This window comes from Macaca mulatta, chromosome 2 (assembly GCF_049350105.2).
Source record: "Macaca mulatta isolate MMU2019108-1 chromosome 2, T2T-MMU8v2.0, whole genome shotgun sequence".
Taxonomy (NCBI): Eukaryota; Metazoa; Chordata; class Mammalia; order Primates; family Cercopithecidae; genus Macaca; species Macaca mulatta.
Genome location: NC_133407.1, coordinates 154,204,483 through 154,229,405, shown reverse-complemented (window position 1 = coordinate 154,229,405; position 24,923 = coordinate 154,204,483). Strand labels below are relative to the sequence as shown.

Here is a 24,923-nt window from a genome sequence, read left to right as displayed (position 1 = left end):
CTAATTACAATGCATTAGCATGTTAACAGATACTTCCACAAGTGCCATGACAGTTTACAAATGCCATGGCAATGTCCAGAAGTTACCCTATATAGTCTAAAAGTGGGAGGAACCCTCAGTTCAGGGAATTGCTCACCCCTTTCTCAGAAAACTCATTAATATTCCACCCCTTGTTTAGCATATAATCAAGAAGTAACAATACATATCCTTAGTTGAACAGCTCAAGCCACTGCTGCCTATGGAGTAGCTATTCTTTTATTCCTTTACTTTCTTAATAAACTTGCTTTCACTTCACGGATTCGCCTCAAACTCTTTCTTGCACAAGATGCAGGAACCCTCTCTTGGGGTCTGTATTGGGACCCCTTTCCAGGGTAACAGGAGGATTGCTTGAAGCCAGGAGTTCCAGATCAGGCTGGGCAACATAAGGAGAATCCATCTCTATAAAAACTAACAGCAGCAAAAATTAGCAGGGTATGGTATGGGGCATGCCTGTAGTCTCAGCTACTTGGAGAAGCTTAAGGGAGAAAAACAGCTTGGGCCCAGCAGGTTGAGACTGCAACTGCACTCCAGCCTGGGAGACAGAGTGAAATCCTGTCCCTAAAACAAATGAAAAAAACCCCAAAAAATCTTAGATATTACTTTATAAATAAGCTGTTCATTACTATTTTTTTTTCCACTGAGTATTTTCACACTTCTCATCATTGGTTTACGTAATATACCCTTAGACAAAAACAAAACAGAACACAAATTTCATTAGAATCTAATTTATGGTCGGGTACTGTGGCTCATGCCTGTAATCCTAGCACTTTGGGAGGCTGAGGCAGGAGGATCACTTGAGCTCAGGAGTTCCAGACTACCTAGGAACATAGTGAGACCTTGTCTCTAATCTTTATTATTATTATTTTTTTAAATCTAATGTATGAAATAAATCTGCATATTGCTAAATAAATATAATCTGGGTAATAAAAACAACAAAAAAAACCTATTAGGTTCAAAATCATCTCTGTCAAGAAAATATTTTTTCCTCAGTAATACAAACCTAATAATAGTCATCTTTATTGTGTTAAACAACAGCTGTTGAGTATTGGGAGATGCTGAATATTTCACAGGGAAATAGATTTTACCTTTCCAAAATTTCCGGGGAAAAGGTGTCTTTTAAAAATCTTTTTTTTTTTTTTTTTCAAGATGGAGTCTCATTCTGTTGCCAGGCTGGAGTGCAATGGTGCAATCTTGGCGCACTGCAACCTCTATCTCCCGGGTTCAAGTAATTTTCCTGCCTCAGCCTCCTGAGTAGCTGGGATTACAGGCGCACGCCACCATGCCCGGCTAATTTTTGTATTTTTAGTAGAGATGGGGTTTCATCATGTTGGTCAGGCTGGTCTCGAACTCCTGACCTCGTGATCCGCCCGCCTCAGCCTCTCAAAGTGCTGGGATTACAGGCGTGACCCACCGCGCGTGGCCAAAAAAAATCTCTTTATTATACCACATTTTAACACTGTAAAAGCAGCTTTGATTATTAGCTCATGGCCCATACAACGGGATACCCTCCCCCATTATTCGGAAGCAAATCCTGGACAAAAGATGTTCTTAATAAAAGCCAATACTAGTTCCAGAGGCTTTCATATCATTAAAGTCTACCTCTACTGTCAGATGTCATCAATATGACTTTACTTTTTGGATAAAATTCTTAATGCTCTAATGCTCTCCTTACTTCTCTTTCCACTCTATTTTATTCATGAAGGATCCAGTGGGGAAAACTGTCCAAAGGCCAGGGAATTTTATCTGTTCCCACAGACTGGCTTTCTTGATGCTGATGTCTGACAACTGAGTGAATAAGTTTTTCCGAAAGTGGCAAAAGACAGGAAAATAGAAGTTGAGTCAAGGAAAAAAGATAAATCTAATAATCAATTAACATCTGTAGTCACTTAAAACAGAGAACAGATCTACAAAGAAGGCATTAAGGATAAAATGGGGCAAATCAGTTGGCTGTGCATTACTCAAGGAGTCTCTTCTGTTCTCTTTCACCTGGCAACCACTTCAGCTAGAAAGTCCCTAATTGCATTAACCTCCTGCTGGGATTCAGTAAGACGTAGATTTTGTTTGACTTCAGTAGCTCTCTTTATGTAAAAGCGAATCCCCATAACCAGCCAGTGGGTGGAGGAACGGAAAAATGACAAAAGCAAGGAAATGGAAAGAAGTTTAAAATCTTTTGAAATTACTGCGGTCATATGAATATATAAATAAGGCAAGTACTTTATTTCATTGCTTAGAACCAATTAGTTCAGAAAGGAGGGCAAGAGAGGCTTTTGCTTAGTGTCAGAATTATGAAATTTCAGCAAAGAATACAGGCACTGACCTTTAGACACTAAATTATGTCTTGCTTTCCAAGAAATACAGTAAGCAACAAAGACTGCTTATTTAGGCACTGCCTACCTCAATGGAATCATATACCACAATGTCATGTACCACCCATGGGACTCAAAGGTGCTGCAGGGAACTGTTTTGAAATTGTAAAACATCATATAAAGCCATGGTAATACCACCTCCAGACTCAAAGATGGGCCAGGTAATTTCCAAGTACTACCTACAAAGCAACTGGACAGGCACACCAAAACTTATTTCATAAAATAAAATGATTCACCTGATTCTTGTTTTTAAAAAATAGAAAAAACATTTTTTTAATGAAATAGTATAATAAAATAATATTTTTAATGTCCCGAGAAATAGTACAGAATAGTGGTCTCCAAACCTGAGATCCATAAAGAATCAGTTGTTTTCAGGATTTGCAAAGGCCCAACAGAAAATGTATGTTCACCTTTAATAAAGTTGGATAGGCAGATTTAAATAATATTTAACTTTGTCTGGAATTATAACTTCTCCAGGTGGTATCAATGCACCCGTGCTGTTCAGAAATGCCAACTGACTATTGGTCCCTAATTATATATATATATTTTTAAGAGAAAATAATACATGTTGTTGTAACATTTTCACAATCAAAGGTTTATGAGAAAAAAAAAAGAATCTTTGGTGGGGAGTAGTTGATTTAAGTTTTATTTTCTAAGTGAGGCCATACCTTCAATCTTAAAAAATATATATATTGAGAAATTTCAAAAGTATAAAGTAAATCATTAAAATTTCCCCAAGCATCACAATTCAGTTCTGTATTGCTGGAAAACTACCACTTGAAACTAATATACAGGTAAATGATGTTGTTTTTAAAAATGCTGTTTACCATAGTGAAGAGCTATTTCAGGTTGAATGCCATGAATGTCAGAGGTACATAAACCATTTCTTGAAATCCTTACTTGATAGCTCTTTTATCATTTCCAAATCCCAGGTGAACAACATACCAAGTATGTTGTTTCGGTTATGAAAAATAAACATTTTCTATATTATCAGAAAATATGAAGATTTCTTAAAAAAGAAAAATGGCATTTGATGGGCTATTTCAAGTCCATGTAAAAACAAGGATTTGAGGCGGGAGGATCACTGGAGATCAGGAGTTCAACACCTGCCTGGCTAACATGGTGAAACCCCATCTCCACTAAAAATACAAATATTAGCGGGGCGTGGTGGCGTGCGCCTGTAATCCCAGATACTTGGAAGGCTGAGGCAGGAGAATCGCTTGAACCCAGGAAGTTGAGGCTGCAGTGGGCCGAGACTGCACCACTGCACTCCAGCCTGAGCAACAGAGTGAGACTTTGTCTCAAAAAAAAATAAAGTAAAAACCATGAGGATTTATCTCAATTTGTTCTTTTCACAGTATTACTAGTCATAGATGGCTTGGGAGAGGGGATAAACCCACATACAAAAACCCACATACAAAGGCTCGTTCTTTGTTACTTAATTTTCCATTAAACTACATAGAGCTTGTGGTTCCAAAATTTGTTTAAGAATAGCCATCTGACTCGAAGAGATGTAACTAAGAAAGAACAGGAAGGTGAAAACAGATATGATAGATAGTAACTGGCTACTTATGGAAATGCAACTCTTTCCAAGCTTCTTAAAATTTGTTAACAAAAAGCAACCAAATGGCCAATTTCTCATTCCTACACCTTTTCTCTTAAGATACAACTACAACTACAGTATTCTACTGTTTGACATCATTAAGCTCAGACAACAGGCCTTATAAGTAAGTACAGTAAGATGGGGTTGGTAGAGTGCTAGTCTGCATAAGAGACAGACTTGAGTCATCATTGCTCTGCCAATCATCAGCTGTGGGACTTGTATGATTTATGGGGCTTAAAATGAATCAAGATTTAGTACCTAATAAATAGGAATTGAATTTGCAAGGTTGAGGCTGGAGATGAAAAACTAGAGAAAGCATAACTACGACAGCTGAAGAGACAAGAAGAATTGCCAAAGGATAGTGAAATACGTATAATATTTGGCTATTAACATCAGTATAGAGCATATACTTAAAAATACTGTTGAATGAGTGAATGAATAAATGAGCAGGAGAATTTGGGGGATTAGCTGAAGTTTAGGGTAAAGAAAATGATAAAGAAATTTTACTCTGCTATAGAGTAGATGATCTCTCATAGTTGATATTAATTTGCCTTTCATTTCTTCCTAAGACATTATGTTTTAAGGCATTTTGCCTTCTTTGGTAGTTTTAACTTGAGAGGTCAAAGGCTTAAAGAAGAGACGTGAGACCAGAGGAGAGATTACTAAAACATAATAGGGAGAAGTAGAGTAATGGCAGAAGAAATGTAAATGAAAAAGCTCAGCAGTACTTCTGAAGGAGAAACCAGTAGGATTTGTTGACTGTACACTGGAGATGGAGAAGAATGAATGAAAGATAAGGCCTATGTTTCTTTCCATCCTAAGAGAATGATGATGCAATTCAAACAGGGAAGATGAAAAACAGCTTTGTTCTGGGAAAGAAAATTATGATTTCAAATTTAGATATTTTGAACTGCAGTAATGGGAAAACAGTCACTTAAAAATGATTGGAAAGAAAGAAGCTGGAATCTTGATCCAAAGAAGAGGATCTTCTAGAGACAGTTCTATAACCTGGTATCAATACCTAACATAAGATGACAAATATGAAGCCATATACAGTATTCACATGCTCTTTGGCCCAGTGCTTGTGTCTACATCAGATGGGATGAGCATTTTTTATTTGTTTATTTTTTGAGACAGAGTCTCATTCTATTGCCAGGCTGGAGTGCAGTGGTGCGATCTTGGCTCACTGCAACCTCCGCCTCCCAGGTTAAGCGATTCTCCTGCCTCAGCCTCCTGAGTAGCTGGGATTACAGGCATATGCCACCGTGCATGACTAATTTTTGCATTTTTAGTAGAGATGGAGTTTCACCATGTTGGCCAGGCTGGTCTTGAACTTTTGACCTCAAGTGATCCACCCACCTCAGCCTCCCAAAGTATTGGGGTACAGGCGTGAGCCACTGCGCCTGGCGGAAACACTTTATTTTTTATTTTTATTTTTTGAGATGGAGTCTTGCTCTGTCCCCCAAACTGGAGTGCAGTGCACGATCTCAACTCACTGCAACCTCTGCCTTCTGGGTTCTCAAGTGATTCTCCTGCCTCAGCCTCCCGAGTAGCTGGGACTACAGACGTGCACCACCATGCCCTGCTAATTTTTGTATTTTTAGTAGAGACAGGGTTTCACCATGTTGGCCAGGCTGGTCTTGAACTCTTGACCTCAGGTGATCCTCCCACCTCAGCCTCCCAAAGTGCTGGGATTACAGGTGTGAGCCACTGCTCCTGGCTTGAAACACTTCATTAAAAAATCAAAAATATAACAATAAAGTGACTCACTCCAAAAAGGAAGAGAAGAAACCCTGTGCTGAGCTTTCTGTACTTCATCTGAGTACAGACTTCCTACTAGCATTCAAGTGGATACATTAACACAGGAAACCCCGAAACTTTTAAAAGTGAAATTAGGACCAATGGCCACAGTTCAACCATCTATTTAATGTCAACAATGATTGAAATTGTTCATAAAATAAGTCTTCCTAAAGCCTATATAAGACAAAGTCATTTCCTTATTTTGATTTCATTTATTTCATTATTTTTTGAGACAAGGTCTTACACTGTTGCACAGGCTGGAGTGCAGTGGCTATTCACAGGTGTGATCATAGCTCACTGCAGCCTCAAATTCCTGGGCTCAAGCAATCCTCCTGCCTCAGCCTCTTGAGTGGCTGGGATTACTGGCACAAGACACCACACCTAGCAAGACAAAATCATTTTTAACTTGAGGGAAAAAAAAAAAGGCAGCATTTGAGAGGGAGAGATATGAATGACTGGGCAGAGTAGAAATAGGGCAAAATCAGATTTAGAAGTTGGTGATGAAAAAATCTCTCTCATATACTGTTACCATCTGTTTACATCTCAGCTCCCCTACTAGACAGTGAACTCCTTCAGGGAGCTCATGGCCCTATATTCACTTCTAGTTCTCCAGTAAGAGGTGGACAGTATGGGCTCAATAAATATCTGTTGAATGAATCAGTAAGAAATAAAAGCATAAATCATATCACTTCAAATACATGCTTATATTAAAAAGTGGAGATATATTTTAAAAATTCAAAATCCCAAATGAGAATACAAAGGGACCTTAAAAGATGGTCTACCCATGGTTAAGTTTATTAGAAATGTCAAAGGGGAAAAAATCATTCAAAATTAAAATTAGGAGACAAATTTAAGACGAAGAAACAATAAATGTAGAAGACCTCTGTTTTCAAGCCATTATTTAGAAAATCAATATGGAATAGTCTCTAGTTTGCTACTGACTTTGGCAGTCACTTGGGAAATAAACATTGTCCATCTTTCCATGAATATATTCCAACAAAATTACTTTTACTTTCTTATAATTTGATTAAAATTTTATTTGCAAAACATTTTAAAGTTAAAGTTGGTCAGATGCGGGGGCTCATGCTTGTAATGCCGGCACTTTGGGAGGCCGAGACGGGTGGATCATGAGGTCAGGAGATCGAGACCATCCTGGCTAACATGGTGAAACCCCGTCTCTACTAAAAATACAAAAATTAGCCGGGCATGGTGGCGCGTGCCTGTAATCCCAGCTACTTGGGAGGCTGAGGCAGGAGAATTGCTTGAACCCAGGAGATGGAGGTTGCAGCGAGTCAAGATCACACCACTGCACTCCAGCCTGGCGACAGAGCAAGACTCAGCCTCAAAAAAAAAAAAAAAAAAAAAAAAAAAGTTACAATTGAGACAACTGCTAAGGCTTTATAGGATATTAAAGAATTTGTAAAGCACTAATGTAGAGGATGAGGAAAAAAAAAAAGTCCTAATTAAAGCTACTAGTAATTTAGTGCTTTGTCTTGCACATTGAGAGGAAAATTTTAGTGAGACAAAACTGTTCATGATTAATTGATAACAAATGTTCTTTAGTATCTTTTTATAAATAAAACAAACATTGGGATATCATTAGGAATTTCATTCATTCTTTCCAACTATTAGGAGATTTGTTTCCTCTTGGGGTGTTTTATGTTGTAATTATATTAACATTTCTGATATAATATTCTAATATAGGGTAATATTAATGCTTCTTTCCTTGAATTTTAATTTCAAAGATTTTAATTTCAAAGAATGCCTAAGACATCCTAATTCTTAAAATGCACTGCAGTGTAACAAGAGCTTTGTCTGATTTAGATTAAAATCTAAGATTCTTCTTGTATCTAACTCAGATGCATGTAGCTTGCATCCTGTTTGCTTTTTCTTTAACTGAAAACGGTGTTAAAAATAATTGCCCTTTCCATAAATCACATAAATGTGGTACAGCTGAATCACATAATGTGATGACCTCTGCTTTTCATTTAATATCTCTAGATTCCAACTCTGTTGCTCAAAATTTTAATTATTCTTTTCAGCTGCTTGACATCTTCAACTGACTAAGCATGTCAATATTTTTAGCCAAGGAATTAACGAAGAGGTTGAACTGGACAGGGAGTATCCTGAAGCAAGCCATTAGAGACCTTGTTCCAGGCTGACATTTACTAAATTAGTAATCTTCACTCATTCATTCACTTATTCAGTTACAAATAATAAGTTATTACTTTCCCACAAAGATACCACAAAAGTCTCTGTTAAATGACTGCTGAAATCCAGCATACCCTGTCTTCAGAGCATCTCTAATCTACTAGTAATCTTATCAAAAAAGGAAATGGGTTTAATCTTGGATAATTTAAATTTAGAAAATCTGTTTAATATCCTAGTAATTAGGGTTTCCTTTATAAAGTACTTATTTATGTACTCTTAACCACTGGTCTTTACTGGTAATAACTAAGTGCTAAGACAGCTGAAATTTGTCTATTTTTCAAATAATGTACTCAGAAAATACCTTTGCACATCTAATTTTAAGATTAAATAACTAAACTTAAGCATTACAGTTTTACCTTAAGATTCGTGGTGTTTTAAGAAACTTTAGATCGTCCGGGTGTAGTGGCTCACGCCTGCAACCCTAGCACTTTGGAAGGCTGAGGTGGGCAGACTGCTTGAGCCCAGGAGTTCAAGACCAGCCTGGGCAACATGGTGAGGCCCTATCTCTACAAAAAATTAAAATAAAAAAATTAGCTGGGCACGGCATGGGGAGCTTGTATGCCTACAGTTGCAGCTACTTGGGAGGCTGAGGTGGGAGGATCACCTGAACCTAGGAGGCCCAGGTTGTGATGAGCTGAGATTGTGTCACTGTACTCCAGCCTGGGTGACAGAGTGAGACCTGCCTCAAAAAAAAAAAAAAAAAAAAAAAAAGAGAGAGAGAGAGAGAAACTTTAGATCATCAAGGCTAACACCATTTACTTTTCTTTGGTTAGTCATGATCCTGAGTTCCAAGTTTTTTGTTGATACATAATAAAAATTTATTTTACACCATAAATCTATACTAGTCAGGTAAAATAAAAATAAAAATAACTAGAGATGAAGAACATTCTGTTTAGATACCATCTGAAGTGTCAATGAGTATGTACTGACTTCTACTTGTATTTTTGGGCTTCAGGCTCTTTATCCTCAGAAGACTGATACTCTCAAGTGGGAGGACAAAGTAGCATAAGAACAATAATGCACACTGATAATGGCACAGAGTCAGAGTTGAGGACAATGTCTTTGTAGCAATAGGCTTTCATAGTGACCAAAATTCCCAGTGGATATTAAAAAACTGTGTAAAGTGGCAGGCGTGGTGGCTCACACCTGTAATCCCAGCACTTTAGGGGGCTGAGGCAGGTGGATCACAAGGTCAGGAAATGGAGACCATCCTGGCTAATATGGTGAAACTCTGTCTCTAATAAAAATGCAAAAACTTAGCTGGGCATGGTGGCACGCACCTGTAGTTCCAGCTACTCAGGAGGCTGAGGCAGGAGAATCACTTGAACCCAGGAGGTGGAGGTTGTGGTGGGCCGAGATCGCGCCACTGCTCTCCAGCCTGGGTGACGGAGCGAGACTCCAAGACTCCATCTCAAAACAAACAAACAAAAACTGTGTAAGTACTAAAAAGATCTGCTTCCAGGTTAAAGGTCTCTGCTTTTGAACTATCTTGTGAGGTTTGTAAGGCAGCAATTATTCCTTTTTATTTTTCCAAATTTTTAAGTTTTTTGAGATGGGGGAATGGGGACGGTCTCATTATGTTGGCCAGGCTAGTCTTGAACTCCTGGGTTCAAGTGATTCTGCCTCGGACTCCCAAGTACCTGGGACTACAGGCACAAGCAAGGGTGCCCAGCTATCATTCATTTTAAATACGAGGAATGTGAGGCTCATGAGAAGTTGGAATTATTTAAAGACTGAGGACTAGTGAGAAGTTAAGCTAAATCGGGAGCTCAGATATTCTAAATCCAAGTTCACGGTTTTTATGACTATTCTAAGTCTTCTCCCATGGCCAATCCTAAGTGGTCAGTCAACAGTAACAACAAATTCTCAGCCTGTTTATGCTAAATACGAAAAACAACTCTACTTAAAAGTAACAGGCTTTACAGAGGCACCAATTATATATAGGTCAGCAACTACAGAAAGAAGATATTGAATCTAATGAGAAACTCTGTAAAAGACACTAAGCCCAGGATATTTGTGGCGCAAGTCTTTCCCCCACCAAAATTTCAAGAAATCTATATTCTCAGCCATGTTCCATTTTATTTTATTTTTTTTGAGATGGAGTCTTGCTCTGCTGCCCAGGCTGGAGTGCAGTGGCACAATCTCAGTTCACTGCAACCTCCGCCTCCCAGTTCAAGTGATTCTCCTGCCTCAGCCTCCAGAGTAGCTGGGATTACGGGTATCTGCCAGCACGCCCGGCTAATTTTTGTATTTTTAGTACAGACAAGGTTTTACCATGTTCGCCAGGCTGGTCTTGAACTCCTGACCTCCGGCGATCCGCCCACCTCAGCCTCCCAAAGTGCTAGGATTACAGGTGTGAGCTACTGCACCAAATCATGTTCAATTTTATATCTATGCTTAGTTTCATGAATGCAGACTGATGCACTCCGGAATCACTTGCTGCTTAATAAGCATTCAGTCTATGCCCAAAATTTAATTCTCATGTTTGTAAGAAACTAATCAGTTTTGACAGATACAGTCTATGTGAACATCATTATTTAAAAGTATACATATACATCATATGGTAACACCAATTTCACTATAAATTTGTATTAATTTCAAATTACAACTTACTAATTAGTATAACCAGAGATTAATATCATGTAATAAGATATGCTATTCCCACTTGACAGATTTTTTTCTGTAAAATGATATGCAAATTAATAATTTACATATGAAATAATACGTATTACACTGGACTTAAAAAGAGTCATTTAAAGAAATCCGAGGCCATGTGCAGTGGCTCACGCCTGTAATCCCAGCACTTTGGAAGGCTGAGGTGAGTGGATCACTACAGGTCAGGAGTTTGAGACCAGCCTGGCCAACATGTTGAAACCCTAACTCTACTAAAAAATAACAACAATAATAAATTAGGCCAGGCATGGTGGCTCATGCCTGTATTCCCAGCACTTTGGGAGGCTGAGGCAGGTGGATCACGAGGTCAGGAGTTCGAGACCAGACTGACCAACATGGTGAAACCCCATCTCTACTAAAAAAAAATACAAAAATCAGCTGGGCATGGTGGCACACATCTGTAATCCCAGCTACCCAGGAGGCTGAGGCAGGAGAATTGCTTGAATCCAGGAGGCAGAGGTTACAGTGAGCCGAGATGGTGCCACTGCACTCCAGCCTGGGCGACAGAGCAAGACTTTGTCTCAAAAAAAAAAAATTAGCCAGGTGTGGTGGCGGAAACCTGTAATCCCAGCTACTCAGGAGGCTGAGGCAGGAGAATCACTTGAATCTGGGAGGCGAAGGTTGCAGTGAGTCAAGATCACAACACTGCACTCCAGGCTGGGCAACACAGCGAGACACTTTCTCAAAATAAACAAATAAATAAAGGAATCCTAGATTGAATGCATTTGATAACAAACAATCACTCTACCCAAAGTTATAAGGCTTTTGTTTAAATTTGGATTTTCCAATACACGAGCTGTTCCAGTTTATGCAAAATCCCTCATTTACTGTCTGTAGAGTTTGTAATTTAGGAATTATAATCAGATAAGAAATTGCTTTTTAAATCAAATATAACTGACTACAAATGAGTAATGCATGAGAAGTTTAAGACACAAGTCTCTTTCTGAAAGAAAATATTATTTTATTATTATTATTTTTGAGACAGGGTCTTGCTTTGTTGCCCAGGCTGAAGTGCAGTGGCACAATCACCACTCATTGTAGCCTCGACCCTCTGGGCTCAAGCAATCCTCCCACTTCAGCCTCCCGAGGAGCTGGAACTACAGGCACATACTACCACGCCCAGCTAATTTTTAAAAATTTTTTGTAGAGACAGGGTCTCACTCTGTGGCCCAGGCTGGTCTTGAACTTCTGGGCTCAAGTGATCTTTCCGCCTTGGCCTCCCACAATGCTGGGGTTACAGGTGTGAGCCACCATGCCTGGCCATTTTATTTTAAAAACCAATCTTTATATGTCTGTATAGGTATCATCTGAGTATTGTGAAATCTAAAAATCTTGAGAGGTTATCTCAAAACATTCTTGTTTTATAGATGAGAAATAAAACCTCTGGCAGGTTAACTGAACATATGTAATTGTGTAGGACTGAAACTAGAGCTTCTCGAGGCTGAACTCTCTCCAATATTAATCTTCATTTAAGGGACAACTGAAGGCTGGGCATGGTGGCTCATGCCTGTAATCCTAGTACTTTTGGCGGGGGAAGGGGGGCGCCAAGGCAGGAGGATTGCTTGAGCCCAGGAGTTTGAGAGCAGACCAGGCAACATAGTGAGACCCTGACTCTACAAAAAATAAAAAAATTAGCTAGGTGTAGCAGTGCACACCTGCCATCCCAGCTACTCAGGAGGCCAAGGCGGGAGGATGGCTTGAGCTCAGGAGAAGGAGGCTGTAGTGAGCAGTGATCATGCTACTGCACCTTAGCCTGGGCTTTTTTCGTCCACCCAACTCTAAACTGATAGGTAATCTGGCATATAATTAATTTAGTGGATAACAGTATTGAGTCAAATGATGCCAGCAATTTGCCACCTCTTGCACTAGAGAAAACATAAGATTAACAGGCAAAAACTGGAACTGTTTCATTAAATGACCTGTGACATTTGGTAAAATATGTATGATAAAACATATAAATGATAAATGTAAATGCAATGATATAAAATGGAAAGGCAGCATTCGTTTAGGAAATATGTGATAAAAGTTCTGTCTTCCTCTGCTGCTCTCTCAAATTTTGTGACCTGGTTCTATTCTTCAGAGATGAAAATGGAGGCACAATAGCACACGCCTGTAATCCCAGATACTTGGGAGACTGGAGGAGAATAGCTTGAGCCAGGAGTTCAAGGCTGTAGTGCACTATGATTGTGCCTGTAAATAGCCACTGACAACACAGTGAGACCCCCATCTCAAAAAAAAAAAAAAAAAAAAAAAAAAGAAAAAAGAAAAAAAGAAAAGAAAATGGAGTTTTTAGAAATTAAAAGAATTATCTGGAGATAATAATTAAAAAATAAATAATTTTTTAATTATTTTTTTTTAAAAATATTCTTTAAAAAAATTAAAAGAATTATCACAGATAAAACTGCAGTGATGCAGTTACAGTAAGCTTCTTCTAGACCACCTACTTCCCCCATTTCATTCTCACATACCAATCCTTAACAGTCCTTACTTCTTAAAGATTTGTTTTTAATTAACAGATCCCTACTGTTGCCCATTATGTTCCTAATACCTCTTGCGTGAGAATCATCTCAGAGTACTCGATCTTTCATTCTGAACACCTCATCTCTAGTGACAACTATTAACAGAATAAATGAAAAGCCTCTGTTTCTAGGGGAAAAAAAAAACTTATTATAAACCCAACTGATAATTGTAAAACATGACAATATGGGATACAGTTCTTCAATAAGGAAGAAAGCGGAATCACCTTTGGGAGGACAGGGGGTGAGGGAACGTCAAAGGTATTTGTCGTTAAACTTCAACTGGGCACCAGAACAAATTCTTTCCATTTTAAAATTACAAACATATTTGTATATATCTTGGTGAACTTCTTTGGGTATAGTGATAGTGTAAATTCCTAGCAGTATATCAGAGGGTATATATTTTGCACTTTGATAGAGATTACACATTGCTTTCCTGAAAGACTGCAACAGTTTACACTACCGCCAACAGTGTAGGTGAATGACTGTGCCAGCTCCAGGTATCAAACTTTTGTATTTTGATTAATCTGATAATTAAAATGAGATCTTATTTTCACTTATCATTTGTATTTTTTTTGATTATGGGTAAACCTGACCACCTGGAAACTGGAACTTTTAACTGGACAATAAGGAATGCCAATATAAAGGTAGGCTCATTTGGTATATAATATGACAACCATACATACATATGTAACAACCATACATATTCCCTTTTCTGTTAGAACTTTTGGAGCCCAGAAAAGATCTTTTCCCTGAAGTTGCAATCAGGGTGTAATGAAAAACATACCTAGATTTTTCAAACAGTTAACGTGCATGAGGCACCAATGAGGATAAAAAAGTCAACTTTAATTAGGCTTCTACACTCCTTGGAAATGATTCCCTATAAACTTTTCTTCACAAGTTTCCACTGAACATAAAATACATTCTTCCACCCATGTATCAATCTAAACAGTCTGTATTCTCCACATATCCTTAGACTTCAAACAACCAGTTCACATTTCATTAAGAGGAAATGAGAATTAAACGACACACTGTAATCCTATTTCCTGGGTTTACCAGAGCTCAAAATTTTCCATTTTACTTATGTGAAAAATAATACTGGATGGCTCAGCAAACTGATTTTAAATCAGAGATAGGGTCCTAAGTATATGTGCCCAGTAGAGGACTCCCTGTATTCTAGGTATTGAAGATGCGCACATGCAGTTGACACATCCACATCCACCCTCCCACTCTTCCTTTTTTTCCTCACTGTTACACAGGAGCTAGGACTACAAACATGAAGATGACAATTACAGTAATAGAAAATATCTCTGAAGTTCTTTGTCTTTTCTGAAGACAAATGTTTTCCTTTCTATATCCAACCCTGTCCCCATCCTACCTTAGAATGCACTCTCTGGCCAGGCGTGGTGGCTCATGCCTGTAATGCCAGCACTTTGGGAGGCCGAGGCGGGGGGATCATGAGGTCAGGTGTTCAAGACCAGCCTGGCCAACATGGCAAAAACCCATCTCTACTAAAAACACACACAAAAATTGGCTGGGTGTGGTGGTGTGTGCCTTTAGTCCCAGCTACTCGGGAGGCTGAGGCAGGAGAATCACTTGAACCTGGGAGGCAGAGGTTGCAGTGAGCCAAGATTGCAACATTGCACTCTAGCCTGGGCAACAGAAAACAAACAAACAAACAAAGAAAGAAACAAACAAAAAAACTTATCTGCTCTGTGCTTGAAGTGAAACGTACATAAATTAAGTCCAAATAAGTCTACCTTTATATTGACATTCCTTATTTTCTCATTAAAAGTAACTTCCTTTTAGTTCTCTGTACTTCCAAATTGTCTAATTTTTATGGTATATATACATATTTTTACTTGACATTGTGAGTGTTTAAGTCTGACATTGTGTCTTATACATTCTTGAACTCCTTATAGCACCCACCATATTACTTTATACTGAGTGGCCAGTCACTGTTTCATTCTTATATTAAATGAGTTTATATTTATAAAGTGTTTCTGTAACTGAGTACCTCCATCTTTCTAAGAGACAGAATGAGTTATTTTAAAATTATTTTTTCTCTTTTCTCATTCCTCCTTTTCCCCTGTACCCCATTTCCTACTTAGCTCTTTAGAAATACAATTATAACCTGTTACCTCCTCTTCACCAGACATGTGCTTAGAAGCTCCAGAGTGGAACTCTCCCACCAGGAGATTGTCTCAAGAGACAACAGTCTATTTACAACAAAAAGTACACTGGCAATGAAACTCTCTCTGACCTAAAGAGTTTCAGCCACCTTTTTTTTTTTTTTTTTTTTTTTGAGATAGAGTTTTGCTTTTTGTTGCCCAGGCTGGAGTGCAATGGCACAATCTCAGCTCACTGTAACCTCTGCCTCCCAAGTTCAAGCGATTCTCCTGGCTCAGCCTCCTGAGTAGCTGGGATTTGTAGGCATGCACCACTATGCCCGGCTAATTTTTTTTTTTTTTGGAGACGGAGTCTCGCTCTGTCACCCAGGCTAGAGTGCAGTGGCGCGATCTTGGCTCACTGCAAGCTCCACCTTCCAGGTTCACGCAATTCTGCCTCAGCCTCCCGAGCTGCTGGGACTACAGGTGCCTGCCACCATGCCTTTTTTTTTTTTTTTGTATTTTTAGTAGAGACAGGGTTTCTCCATGTTGGGTCAGGCTGGTCTCAAACTCCCTACCTCAGGTAATCTGCCCGCCTCGGCCTCCCAAAGTGATGGGATTACAGGCATGAGCCACTGTGCCCGGCCTCAGCCACTTTTACAACTTAGTTCTGCCCATGAAGGTGCCAGTGATTGCCAGCTCAACTGCCCAGCAGATAAAGCACCCTCACCTGTTTGCTTTCTCCACTGCATGCCGTTCTTGCCAAGCTCCCTTTTAAAAGCACCTGCTTTCTGCTCCAAAGCTGAAGTGGTACCCTTAAGGCAGGAGGCCTGTATTTCTTCCCCTAAGCTAGCTTTGGAATAACAAGTCACTCTCTTTATACCAGACCTCACAAGTCACTCTCTTTATATCGGACTCTACAAGTGGTGAGTGCCTGAACCTGTGTTTCAGTTACATTTCGAATAGTGTTGGCACATAACAAATGCTATTTATTACATAAGAAACTGATAGATTTTTTCTAATGAATTTTCCCCTTCAGCATGTAAATCTTATTTCTCCCATCTTAAATAAACTTCTTGACTCCACTCCCTTCACCAGTTGCTTCCCCACTTCTCTTCTTCCTACTGTAGTGTAACTCATAAAGATTATTCAAACTCACTGTCTACAAATTACTTTTTCCCATTCACAAACCCACTCAACTGGCTTTTATCTCATTGGTCTACTAAAAAGTTTTTGTTGAGGTGACCAATCATCTCCAAATTACTACATCCAAAGAGAAGTTCTTAGCCCTCTTCTTACTGACCTATCAGCAGCATTTGATGTACTTGATGTTTCCTTTCTCCTACGAAGAATTTCCATACTTGGTTTTCCAGTACACCAAAAAATCTCTGGATTTTCCTCTTCTCTCATAGGCCAATCTTCTTCCTTTTCTTCTTCTCCCTAATCATATTTTCTGCCTAGAACTTTCTCCTTAGTATCCTATGACTCTAAGAGTCTCTAGACTCATAAATGCCACTTATCTATTCAACATTCCCACTTAGATGGCTGATGGACACCTGAAACTGAACTCCAGCTCTTTCCCACAAAACCTGCCCTCCAGCAGCATTTACATCTGTTAATGACAAATCTTCCAGCTGTTTAGGATAAAATCCTCAGTTACCGATTTCTTTCATACCTTACATCCAACCCGCCAGAAAATTCTGTTAGCATTGCCTTCAAAATTCATCTAAAATTCAACTACATCTTATAATCTTCACTTGTACTTTAGTCTAAACCATGATTATATATTGCCTGAGTTACTAAAATGGTCTCCCAATTGGTCTATCTTGCCCCCATATCTGTTCTTAATACTATAACCAGAATGATCCTTTAAAAACCTAAGTCAAATCACATCAGTCCTCTGCTTAAAATTCCTCAATGAATTCCTGCGATACTGTGAAATACACAGTTGACCCCTGAACAACAAAGGTCTGAACTACATGGATCCACTTACATATTTTTTCCAAAATATTTTAAAATATTTTGGAGATTTGCAACAATTTGGGAAAAAATGGCAAACTGCATAACCTAGAAATACCAAAAAATTAAAAGATGTTAATGAATGCATAAAACATATACAGATACTGTTTATTTTATCATTTAATACCATAAAGTATATACAAATCTGAAGTTAAATCTATCAAAATTTATACAAACACATGGTGCCATTTGCAGTCAAGAGAAATGTAAACAAAGATGAAGTATTAAATCATAACAGCATAAACCGCATAAAATTAACTGTAGTATTTACTGTGCTACTGTAAAATTTTCACAGCCACCTCCAGTTGCTAGCAGTGAGTGAAATATTGCAAGTATCCGCTTAAAACGCATGTGACACTCACTAATCACCTGAGTCATCAGGTCCTCTCTCCAGTAAACTGCATATCTCAGTAAAAAGTGATCTCTTGGGGGTTCTCTATTATTTTTCATTGTGTTTAGTACAATACTGTAAACCTTGAATAACACCATGAGATGCGTAAGAAGTGTGACTAGTGACACTGAAGTGCTCCCAAGAAGCAAAGAAAATGTCATGACATTACAAGAAAAAGTTGATTGCATGATACATACCATAGGTTGAGGTCTGCTGCTGCAGTTGCCTACCATTTCATACAGATGATTTGTCTTGTAAACATATGTAAATATAGTACTGTAAATGTATTTTCTTTATGATTTTAATAACATTTTAAAATTAAAATAACATTTTCCTTATGATTTTCTTAACATTTTAATTTCTCTAGCTTACTGTATTGTAAGAATAGAGTATATAATACATATAACATATAAAATATGTGTTAATAACAGTTTATGTTATTAGTAAGGCTCTGCTAAGCTTTGGGGGAGTCAAAAGTTATACGCGGATCTTTGACTGTGTGTGAGGGTCCAGCACCCCTAATACCCACTTTGATCAAGAGTCAACTGTATTTGGTCTTCCTTTCCTTTTCCTGGCATAGAACTACTAAATTCCTTGGAATCTCCAAAGTGATGTGTCTTTTTGTATGCTAATAAGATCGCTGATGGTTGGCAGCTTCAGGATGAGGTTGGTCATCAGAAAGACCAAGGCATAATTAGAGAATTGGCACTTCAGCCCCATCCCCCAACCTCTGGGAGGGTAAAGGAAGGAAAGTGAAGGTTAAACTGATCACCAATGGCAAGCAATTTAATCAATCACACTCACATATTGAAGTTTCCATAAAAACCCAAAGACAGAGTTAGGGCTTCTGGATAGCTGAACATGTGACGTTTCCTGGAGGGTGGGGGCTTAATGGAAGCACTGCATCCCTTCCCATATGCCTTGCCTATGCATCTTTTCATCTGCATCCTTTATAATAGGCCAGTATACATGTTTTCTTGAATTCTGTAAGCCACTCTAGCAAATTAACTGAATCCAAGGAGGAGGCTGTGGAAACCCCAATTTACAGCCAGTTGGTCAGAAGTACAAGCAAAATAACCTGGGGCTTTCAATGGGCACTGGAAGTGGGATGCAGCCTTGTGGGACTCAGTCCTCACCTAGTGTGATCTAATACTATCTCCACGTAGACAGAGTCAGAATTGAATTGAATTAAAGGATACCCCGCTGGTGTCTGCTGCAGAATTGCTTGCTGGTGGGAAGAAATCCCCAGAGACCTGGCATCAGAAGTGTGTTGTTGAGAGGACAGTGGGAGAAACTGAGTATGTTTTATCCACTCAATTTCCTTTACACTCAAATGGCCTTCAAAGGCGTATCTGATTTGGCCTTCTTTATGGTAGATTAATAGCCACATTCATCCAATCTCGTATACCCTTCCCTTTATAATCTGGCTTTCCCACTCCTATCAAGAGGTGGCTTCTGGTCAGGCACAGTGTCTCATGCCTGTAATCTCAACATTTTGGGAGGCCAAGGCAGGAGGATCACTTGAGCCCAGGAGTTTGAGACCAAGCCTCAGCAACGTGGTGAGACCCCGTCTCTACAAAAAAAATAAAAAATAAAAAAAAAATAAATAAATTAGCAGAGCGTGGTGGCACATTTTTGTGGTCCCAGCTACTCAGGAGGCTGAGCCAGGAGGACGGCTTGAGCCCAGGAGATCCAGGCTGCAGTGACTTGTGTTTGTGCCACTGTACTCTAGCCTGGACAAGAGTATGACCCTGTCTTAGAAAAGAAAGAAAGAAAGAAAGAAGTGGTGGAATGTATTTCTCCATCCAGTGAAATTGGGTTTGGTCATGGTCTTGCTTTGGCCAAGTGAAATGTTAGCAAATGTGACACAAGCAGAGGCTTAAAAAGTATTTGTGCATTGGAGTTTGTCCTTTCTTGTTGCACTGAGATTTCCAGCACACTTTACATCTCAGTTATTGACAACCTCACCCTTATAATAGCTATTCGGTCTAAAATCCTTGTAGCTTGTCTACATGGATGAGTGTCAAAAAGAAAAAATAAAACCTTGAGAGGCCCAGCCAACAGCCAGTACCTACTACCAGACACATGAGGAAGGGAGGCCATCTTAGACCATCCAGGTCCACCCAAGCCCCCAACAACTATAACGACAAGCCTATGAACCAAATAGCGGAGCCCAGCTCAAATGGCTGACTCAAAATTGTGAGCAAATAAAGGTTATATTAAGCTACTATTTTTATTATTTTTTAAAAGATAGTCTCACTCTGTCACCCAGGCTGCAGTGCAGTAGCCTGATCATAGCTCACTGCAGTCTCAAACTCTTGGGCTCAAGCAATTCTCTCACCCCAACCTCCTGAGCAGCTGGGACTACAGGCACACACCATCGTGACTGGCTAATTTTTTTTTTTTTTAAAGACAGGCTCTCACTATGTTGCTCACGCTGGTCTTGAACTCCTGACCTCAAGTGATCTTCTTGCCTCAGCCTCCTGAGTACCTGGGATTACAGGTGCAAGCCACTGTGCCTGGCTAAGCCACTAAGTTTTAAGGTGGTTTGTTACACAGCAACAGATAACTGATACACTGTATTAAATCTTTCACATTCCCAATTCCTGCCACTCTTCCCTGTCTTAATTCTTGCTCTAGTCATACCAACTAACCTCTTTTTAATTCCTTGTAAACACTGTGAAAACTCCTGCAGTTATTCTGGCTGTACCCCCTGCCTGGAATGCTCATTCCTCAGCTGAATGGCTAACCTGCTCTCCTCTTTCAAGCCTTCCTTCAAATGTCTTGTTTTAAATGAAGCTTATGCTTACTGTTCTATTAAAAATGGCAGTCTACCCTCAATGTCCAGTACTTCCAATCCCTCTTACCCCGCTTTATTGTATTTATTTATTTAGAGAAAGGATCTGGCTCTGTCACCCAGGCTGGAGCACAGTGGTAATTTGGCTCACTACAACCTCCACCGCCCTACCCCACCCCGGGATTCAAGTGATCCTCCCATTTCAGCCTTCTAAGTAGCTGGGACCACAGAGTCAGCTACATTTTTTCTTCTGAAATCCTGCCTTCAAAACGTTCATTCTGTAATTTGGAATGAACTCTTCACAAAGTATGTGCAGGCCGGATGTGGTGGCTCACGCCTGTAATCCCAGCACTTTGGGAGGCGGACGCGGGCGGATCATGAGGCCAGGAGATTGGGACCATACTGGCTAACACTGTGAAACCTTGTCTCTACTAAAAATACACACACACATACACATACACATACACACACACACACACACACACACACACACACACACACACACAGAGCCAGGCACGGTGGCAGGTGCCTGTAGTCCCAGCTACTCAGGAGGCTGAGGCAGAAGAATGGTGTGAACCCAGGAGATGGAGCTTGCAGTGAGCCGAGACTGCGCCACTGCACTCCAGCCTGGGCGACAGAGCGAGACTTTGTCTCAAAAAAAAAAAAACACCCCACAAAGCGTGTGCAATCTCAGGCAAGGAGGTCATGTACGAACCCCTATCTATAGCAATTTCATATATCTAAACGGTTACATTAAAAATTTTAGATACTAGGGGCAAGTACCTCATTTGTGAACACTTAAATCATTGTTTCAATGAGAATATTTTAGTTTACCAATCAATAAATAGTTCGGGTAAGAGAGAGACACAGGTAGGGAAGCAGGCAAATAGTTAAATCCAGGGGTCCCCAAATGCTGGGTCGCAGATCAGTACAGGTCAGTGGCCTGTTAGGAATCAGGCCACACAGAAGGAGGTGAGCAGCAAGCGAGTATTACCACCTGAGCTCCACCTCCTGTCAGATCAGTGGTGGCATCAGATTCTCATACGAGCACAAACCCTATTATGAACTGTGCTTGCGAGGGATCTAGGTTGCATGCTCCTTATGAGAATCTAACTAATGCCTGATGACCTGAGGTGAACAGTTTCATCCCCAAACCATCCCACTCCAACCTTACCCACAGACACCCCGACCCCATCTGTGGAAAAACTCTTCCACAAAACCGGTTCCTGGTGCCAAAAAGGTTGGGGACTGCTGGTTTAATCTACACTCACTCACTCAGGTACTAACTATATTGTTTTTATCACACTCTCTCTACTCTTAAAAGTTAATGCAATCACCAAATAAAATCAATTAAAAATATTTAAATTATGTTTTATGCCCTCCCCCACCTCACTATCAATAACGGAAAAAAAAGGAGTTAACTTCTCTTTTACTGTTAGTCTCCACCCACTATTCCTTTAGGGCTCTTCTATGAATGCTTTCCTTCTGATCACCCCATTCACCCTGGGATAGCATTCTTAATAAAATAGATAAGTAAACTGAACTTTTATAACCTCAGAACAAACACAGATGTGTCAGGGGTTTTGAATCCAAGATATATAACAAACAACAGAAAAAGGTACAGACCGGAGGCACAAATCTGTTTAAAAAGTTGGCATTTAAATTATCAACCATAAGGCATAAGAGGGTAATTCAATATTAAACTTCAGAGTGAAAAATCTGTTTGGATCTTAAATCCAACTGCTCAATAGCAAACCATATGAACATACATTAACTTCAGAATCAGGCAAAACTATAAAGAATCTGCTTTGCTTTGCTATTTATCTCTTAGAAAGTATGTATCATTTATAAGATAAACTAAAAAATGGTAAAATCAAACTATAGGCTAAGTTTGTACTAAAGACTATGGATGAAATGTGAAAATGGTGGTTATGTTGAATAAAGCTGGATCATCTTCCAATCCAGTTTTATCTCAGAGATTTGTTCTGCTGATCTGGAGACACAAGTTTCACACTGAGATATGTGTATATTGCTTAACAATTCAGAAATTTTCCAAGTCTTTCGGAAAAATACTTTGAAAATAAGTAGCTGAGCACTAAGAAATCTTTTTCTTTTTTTTTTGGTCACACAGATCCATCAAGATTTTTTTTTTTTTAATGTAAGAAGTATTCCAGGTGGCTCTAAATCAAATTCCCATTTGTTATGCATGCCTGGCATTTTCAAATTTAACCCATGTTTTTCCCAAGCAGTCCAAGGCAAATGAAACTCATTCATTGAAGGAAACACTGATTTTCCAGTAACTATATCGCTTGAGAAAGTGAGGATGACATTTACTCTGCACTGAAGCAGCCCATTACACACAAGAGACGGGACACTCCAGGATGATCTGAGCATGCCCATACAGCTACAGAGCACCCTCTGCATTCTGTCCAAATAGCTTTGGGTAAAATGAACAACTAGGAAACATATCATGCTTCTCCATTATTACAACCTTACACAAGTCAGTTCTAAAATAGCAAATGCCCCTGGTTGAGATCTACTGCTGAAAAACGCTAAGTTTCAGCAGCTCAGGCTATTTCCTGTCTGTCTATTCAACCAGCCCCCACTTAAAGCTGTAGGACTAACTATAGGATTTAGGAAGAGATTTTTTTTTTTTTTTTTAAAAAAAAGACAGATACACACACATATACAACATACGGTTTCCGAGGACAGTGAGGGCTCCATGCTTGTGAGAGAGGAGGAGGAGGAATATGCCGAATAACCCGCAGTTTCTCCCAGATTTGAACATGCTGTACTGTGGCATGAGGTCAGCAGTGACTGACTCCAGCCCTGTGAGGCTGAATTCTACCCTGACAAAGCAGTATCACTGTAATATGAAGCAAGAGGATTCAGAGCATGTTGGCAGCTGTACAGAATGCCTGTTCTAGAAAGTAATGGCAATTCCAAAACAAGAGATCTATGCTGTCACATGAGATAATCTTCAGCCCAGTTAAGCAATAAGCACCCAAAATACTTTGAATCCCAAACACAGGCAGCTCAAAAGTTTAATGGTAGAAAAACTTTTCTCCTTGAACCTATTTTGTGTCTGGAAGAAATAAACAGGAAGGAGAAAACTGGAAGAATCATTGGTTAATTTGATCTGTATCATAAACAACATACTGATTCTGATCTGATCTGTTCCTGGACACTGCGACCTAGCTGAAGAACTCCAAACCACCTCTGTGACTTTACTATGGAACAGGGAGACTATTCTGGAAGTACTTTTTTGATAATGGATATATGCCAGAACTGAAGGTGTGAATAACCTCATTTTTCACATGTGCCCAAAAGGCAAACCTAATATACATCATCATTTCTTTTTAGTTCAAGAATGTGTGCCTTTAGAAATTCTTCCTCCAAAGAAGAGGGGCATTAAAAAAGGAGCCAGAACATGACTTTTCTAACAAGAGAAAACAAGGCAATGCAGATATTCCTTTACATTTTACGGTGTCCCTTATATTACGAAAGTTCTATTCTAGACCAAAAGTGACCCAATAGCTTTATAACAAGTAAAACTTAGCCAGGAAACACAAGACAATGCAGATAAAACAAAACTGTACTACAGCACTAATGGGAAGGTAAATCTATAAGAAGTTCTTCAATAGTTCAGTGGGATAAGGAATAAAGAAATAAAAACTTTTTTCTTCAAGATGCACTAGCTTTGTTTTTATAAATATTAACTTACTAATAATGGATTTTGAAAGGAGATAATATAACTTATTTACAGATTTCCAAATTTCCAATAAAGTTTTTGAGGATCTACGTTTGTACCCAAAAACCTAAAGATAATGATACAATTTCGTTTTTTTTTCTTTTTGAGCCAGGGTTTTGCTCTGCCGTCCAGGCTGGAGTGCAATGGCATGATCTCAGCTCACCGCAACCTCCGCCTCCTGGGCTCAGGTGATTTTCCTGCCTCAGCCTCCCAGGTAGCTGGAATTACAGGTGTGTGCCACCACGCCAGGCTGGTCTCAAACTCCTGACAAATGATCCTCTTTCCTTGGCCTCCCAGAGTGTTGGGATTACAGACGTGAGCCACTGTGCCCAGCCAAATTGTACAATTTCTAATACAATTTTCTCATTCTTTATGAATTTTACTTCAATAAAAACAAAACACAGCATCTTATTTTTTAAAGTAAATAGAAAAAAGAAATAGAAAAAAGTCATTATAGAAATAGAAAAAAGAAAATAAAAAAAAATCATTACTGGATTGTTTCAAAGCAGGTAATTTGGAAAGACTGGATAGGCAAGTTTCCTATATTAATGAACTTTTTTTTAGGTCATTTTATAAGAACCTCTGAACGAGTAATCTACTTTGAACATTAATTTTTTTTTGTTATACTTACACTATCAAAGGAAATTTT

The 24,923-nt window shown here is 39.1% G+C and overlaps 1 protein-coding gene across 43 annotated transcripts in view; it reads right to left on the bottom strand.

Moving 5' to 3' along the window:
• The window catches only part of TMCC1 (transmembrane and coiled-coil domain family 1), a 255,894-nt gene that overhangs the window by 61,242 nt on the left and 169,729 nt on the right, over positions 1-24,923 (bottom strand). The window contains exon 1 of one of the 43 annotated variants that reach the window (XM_015130133.3): positions 23,221-23,373. In XM_015130133.3, the coding sequence (XP_014985619.1) occupies positions 23,221-23,247 (27 nt within the window). In that variant the 5' untranslated portion in view covers positions 23,248-23,373. 43 annotated transcript variants of the gene reach the window in all.